The 6,783-nt window shown below is 26.3% G+C and overlaps 1 protein-coding gene across 1 annotated transcript in view; it reads left to right on the forward strand.

Annotated features, from left to right (window-relative positions):
* LOC135221048 (uncharacterized) overlaps positions 1–1,984 on the forward strand; it is a 418,813-nt gene extending 416,829 nt beyond the window's left edge. Inside the window, exon 5 of the mRNA XM_064258783.1 lies at positions 1,504–1,984. Within this exon, the coding sequence (XP_064114853.1) occupies positions 1,504–1,604 (101 nt within the window). The 3' untranslated portion in view covers positions 1,605–1,984. The remainder of the gene's footprint in view (positions 1–1,503) is intronic.
* Positions 1,985–6,783: the final 4,799 nt, after the last annotated feature.

The raw sequence follows: 6,783 nt of genomic DNA on the forward strand, positions 1-6,783 counted from the left end.
AGTGGGCGTTATTATTGAGGAATACCATTGTTAATAATAATAATGATAATAATTAATAATAATAATAATAATAATAATAATATAATAATAATAATAATAATGCAGGTTCTATTGAAAATAATGGCTTAACACGGCTGAAATACCCATTATCGTTTTCAATAAAAACTGTATTAATGAAGGTCTTCTTCCAGCAAATAATAATAATAATAATAATAATAATAATAATAATAATACTTTTACCCTCATTATTCAGTAATTATTATTATTACTATTGTCACCTTACATCCTTTGTCTGGGTTGCAATTATGACTATCATTGTAGCAAAAATGCTTTGGGAATACAGGAATATTCAGTGGAGAAAAGTGCACAATTATATCCTTGTAATTTACTAATACTACTGTGACTGAATCAGGAAATAAAAAGCCCTCAAAGCATTATTCTAACTGGAACATAAATGTGTTTCTGTGGGACTTTTGAATGTGTGAATTAACTAAAATAATCAATGCTTTGAGCGCATTAATTAAACGACCGCGTGTGTGCAAGTGTGATTTAACTCAGAAACTAAGTTTTGCATTTATTAATTAAAAAAACACTTAGGCAGAACTTTCATGAGCCTTCTGTGTTTTCAGCTTCTGAATCATCACAAACAAACAACTGATGATTTGCGAATCTATTATTATTATTATTATTATTATTATTATTATTATTATTATTATTATTATTATTATTATTATTATTATTATTATTATTATTATTGCTCCGATCTAAAGAACTAACACAAAGCAACAATAGTTGATTTGCTAAACCATTATTATTATTCTTATTATTATATTTATTATGATGATTATGATGATAGTGAATATTGTTATTATTATTATTATTATTATTATTATTATTATTATATTATTTCCATATTATTATTATTATTATTATTGTACCCATCTTAAGAATTATCACAAGCAAACAGTAGTTAATTTTATGAATCCATTATTAATCCATTATTATTTATATTATTATTAATTATTATTATTATTATTATTATTATTTATTATTTTTATTATTATTAATGAAATGGTGAAGAATCCACAATAATGTAAGTGCAAATATATTATTATTATTATTATTATTATTATTATTATTATTATTATTATTATTATTATTATTATTATATTATTATTTAGGTGAAGGAATCCACAATGGTGTCAGTGAAAATACGTTATTTTTGTTATTATTATTATAGGTGACGGAATCCACAATAGTGTAATGCAATAAATATATTATTATTATTATTATTATTATTATTATTATTATTATTATGATTATGATGATTGATTATTTATTATTATTATTATTATTATTATTATTATTATTATTATTATTATTATTATTTGGCAAGACATCCACAACGGTGTCAGTGCAAATACGTTATTGTTATTATTATTATTATTGTTATTGTTATTGTTATTGTTATTGTATTTAACCGAACTTCCATTCCCCTTTCAGATTACCCACCATCGGAAAACGGAGCGCCTCCCACCGAGTCCAAACTACGGTGGACTTTCACTTCGATTTGCTTCGTCTGTCTGTCAGCCTATATTAGGTAGTCACTCCTGTAAATAGTTAGTTGATAGTTGAAAGGTTTCTTTCATTAGGTTTCATAGGTTTCATTCTCAGAGGCACCTCCTATTCCCTCTCCCCGGCCTGTTTTTATGTGTAAAATATATCATATAGCCCAGTTCACCAACACTTCTTTTCTACTGTATGAAATCCTTTGGGATGCGTTTAGGATATGTCAGTATACAGCCAGTATAAGATGTACGTGTGTTTTATGTATATAGCTACAATGTGTACGTTAGTGACCTGAAAAGTGTTTCAATATATATATATCAGTGAATACTAGTTATGTCCTGTGTCCTCACGCGAGAGATATTCAAGCTGGTACAAAAAGAAAAAGCAAGAGTTATTTTAATTTTAGGTATGGTTGGTTACACATTTATATATATATAATATATATATATATATATATATATATATACACACACACACACACAATAAAGGCAAATGCCCCTAAGGGAAAATGAAACTAGGTCGAAAGGCCAGGCAAACACTCCATTTATTTTACTTTCCTTCGAGACATTTGTCTTTATTTATATATATATATATATATATATATATATATATATATATATATATTAATAAGTATATATACAATAATCGAATATCAAATATGATGAGAAACGATAAAATATTTATATATATAGAAACATAGAGATTTTAAATAGACAAACTATCACTTCCTTTCTTTATCAATCAAATGTATATGTAAGCAACGAAAGAGAATCATCTCTCTCTCAACTTACAAATGAAACACAGTTACAAAAACCACATATGCATAAAATGACGAGTTTCAGATTTACTTGAAAACAGTTTGTGTAAAATAGTAATATTGGCATGAAATATTTTCATTCCTCGCTGTGGACCTAGCCTATGATGGTGTTTTATTGATTATGGCTACTCTTTTATTTACTCTTTAAACATGGGATTATACATACATACATACATACATACTATATATATATATATATATATATATATATATATTTATTTACACACACACACATATCTATATATATAATATATATATATATATATATATATATAAGTATATATATATATATATATATAGATATGTGGTGTGTGTGTTTGTGTGTATATATACAAATATATTGCAATATATATTATATATGCACATATTTAATAGTGGGGGAAATCAGTTCATTCTTTCCCTCCCTTGGTTCTTGTCAAAAAGAGTGCAACAAAATGCTGGGCGGTTATAGTATAACAAAGCTAATTATGTCCAACGAACCCCCTTCTATACCCTCCATTAACTTTGCAACTGCAACTTGCAAATGACAACCAAACTAACCTCCAGCAAAAAAAAAAAAAGACTAAGCAAAATCCATTGTAATGCTAATTCAACTCGATTGTCAAAATAGTTTTATGCAAATCGGGAATTTTCTTGATCTTCTTAATTTGTCGTGTGGCCGGTGAATAAAATTAATCTTTCTATCTACCTAGGGTAAAGTGAGCGAGCGAGATAACTAACGGTATGAGAGAGAGAGAGAGAGAGAGAGAGAGAGAGAGAGAGAGAGAGAGAGAGAGAGACATAGTTCAGTGTTCCTGAATAAGGTAACATTTCAATGGTAATTTAATAGGTAGCTCTTTCAGTGGGGCCAGTAATGCTATTGAGAGCTAAGTTTGAAACTTACTTTGACCGCCCGTAGATGACTACAGATGTATTTAATTCTGCTTATAGTATAAATGTTTGCATAGACATGGAATGTTTTTTTATAGACATGCACAATATTACCTATGCATAATACATGCATACATACAAACATACGTATTTGTGTATTATATATTTATATATATATATATATATATATATACGTAGTAAATACATTTATATACATACATACATATACATATACATATTGGTAGAAATTTTGTTTGTTTTATTTATTAAATTACCAGCGTGTGTAGGGTTCCCCTTGCTCAACTTCTTAGCAATGATAATGTTAGAGTAACCTTTTTATGTGTTGTTCATGTACAGTACAGAATCATTAGTAATTAGTAATATATGGAAGACTTGAAAATTTTATTTCAATTAATTTTGTATTTGATACTATGCTGATGTAAGCTGAGCTTTTTTATGCATAATAAATATTTTTTTTCAATGTCACTTAAAAAAAGCAGTCAAGTGCGTTTTCGGGTTTTTCCTTTTTTTTTAGGAGTAAGTTGTCATATGTATGTCAATAAAAATGATGCAGTCGTAGATAATGTTAAGACAAATTATACCCTGTAATTCTTTGTATATTGATATAGCATTTGAGTATTTGAGTTCGTCAGTATGTACAAATAAATTGCGGAAGAAAAAAGCAGTAGCAAAATAAAAATAAAAATTTTGTGTTATTCTTGATTTTGTAACGAGCATTCAGTAATGAAGTCTAAGTTTTTATTCATAATTCCGTCATCAATTTAGTTTATGAAACTATGTATTGATATGTTAATCCATTTTTATACTGAATCTAGGTAATATTCTTCTGTCTAACCCAAACCTTTGTTGCTAGGTTGAACACAGCCAGTATTGCATTGTAAGATATGGACAGTTTTTTCATTCTTACCATTGCCTTTCTTAATTAATGGTGTAAGTAACCCAGTCACTATTTTCATATTAAATTCAAACTTAAGTATTTAACTATCAGATTTATATATATATATATATATATATATATATATATATATATATATATATATATATATATATATACACATATAATTATATATATATACGTATATATATATATATATATATATATATATATATATATATATATATATATATAGATATGGATGTGTACAACGAGGCCAGTATTGTTACCTCAAAGTCCCGATTGATTGATTGAATGACTGCAGATTTTCTCCAAATGGCATCAGAACAACGAAGGTCATCGACGCCGAAAACGGGTGCATTAAAAAAAAGATATATATATATATATATATATATATATATATTATATATATGTATGTATATATATATATATATATATATGTGATATATATATATATATATGTAGATATATATATATATATATATATATATATATATATATATATATATTATATATATATTACATATGTCAGTGTTTTAATCATAACGCAGTCAGTATTGTTATGTGTAACCCGCAGAGTGAGAAGTTATATTCTTGAAGACTTGGCCTATATGAACACAAGAGCATTTTTGATTGTTCACTGCCAATCTGTTCTTAAGTTATTTCTAAATGGTTGTTGTGTCACTATCCCTTCTTTTTAAAAAATAGCATTGGTTAAACATCTACATTATATCTTCGAATGAAGATCTATACTTCACGTAATCTATTTATTATGACATGAATTATATAGGTAAAAAGCGTGAAATATTAATACTGACACTTTTTTAGAATCTATATGAGTCGATGTTTGTAAAGAATCACATGATAATAAAAAAGAATACTTTCACTTTTATAATAGGCAAAGAGCGGACATTAAACAACGGGAAACTAGGTAACTATGTTTCCGAAGTAAATGTTAATCATGTCAATCATTATACGTATTCCGAAAGAAAGAAGAGGAAATAATATTATAGTCAACAAAAGCCAAAGAAATTATTCAAATTTTATTTTGTGATCATCGTTTTTTTATTGTTTCTCGTTTTCTCTATTTTACATTTCATTACAATTACGTATCTTTTAACTATTAACAACATTGAATTTTCTTCCTAACTGTTATTGGTAGTGTGATTGTGATGAAATACGTGAAAAACAATATTTAATGTTTTATTTAAAAGAAAAAATTGTAAATTTCTAAGTGGATTATATTTTCTAATCAATTTCAGCCATGCAGATCACTTATCAAGGAACTTACTTTTACAATAATCTAAGTAGATTTAACTGTCATAGTGTTTAGTGTTCGGTCATTCATTATTTAAAGGCAAAATTTGCTGCTCTGCAACATCTCAGTTGCTAATTTGTATGTAACTGTTTATTTCAAGCTTATCTTCACTTTGTCGATTTTTTCATAAAAATATCTCTTGAGAGTTTTTGTAAATTCTTTTGATCATCTGATTCCTGTCTTATATATACATTTACCTATACATGTAGATACATACATACATACACACACATTATTCATATAATATATATAGTATATTTATACATAAGCATATAATATTATATACATATATACATATTAATAAGGTATTAATTTATTGCATAGATATAGATATAACATAATATATAAATATAATATGTATCACTTTATGCATATAAATCATATCTATAAATAATACTATATTTATATTTATTTATGTATATATATCTCTAATCTCCATAACTATATATATATCATCTCATTTATTTTTTATATATATATATAAGATAATATATTATCTTATCTCATATCTCCGTCTATGGTTATGTATGTATTGTGTGTGTGCGTGTCCTGTACATAACGATCACGATTGCGATAGAAACACAAAAGAATTTTTTAAAATTAAATTAGTGACACCAGTTGCTTACATACCCTGGATGTCAAATAAGTCTAAATGCAAAGGATCTAGAAATGTTTAGTGGACACAGATTTCTAAAACATTGGAATTTTTTATTTATTGGAATAGACCTGCTTGTTCGAGAATAGATTCCAAGAATGTGGATGTTTTGCCATTAGCGCAAGTGGCAAATTCTGTTGGTTTCTAGAAAATGTACATATTTTTTTGGACACGAAAAGAGCAAAATCCATAGAGTTTTAGATAACTTCAAGGAGACTTAGATGGGAAATTCTATAGGTGTCTAGAAACTAGATATCATCTTCACGAAAGGGCACACACTACATGTTTCTAGAAACCGTATTTTTCTGTAGACTTTCTGCCGACATCATCTTCGGGAGCTTGCAGAAGTCTCCAAAAAAAATAAAAAAATCAAAATAAATATATATATATTTTAATATACATATATATCATATATATATATTATATATATATATATATATATATATATATATATAATATATTACACATACATTATATATATATATATATCTATATATCTATATATATATATATATATATACTGCTACACAAGTAGTGCATTTTTGTACGGCATTTCTCATCTATGTCTTGCGTCATTTTGTAGTATGTCAATGATTCACTGGTCTGATGAGTAGCTGGTCTTGTGTCTAGTCACGTGT

The sequence above is a fragment of the Macrobrachium nipponense genome, chromosome 2 (genome assembly GCF_015104395.2).
Source record: "Macrobrachium nipponense isolate FS-2020 chromosome 2, ASM1510439v2, whole genome shotgun sequence".
NCBI lineage: Eukaryota > Metazoa > Arthropoda > Malacostraca > Decapoda > Palaemonidae > Macrobrachium > Macrobrachium nipponense.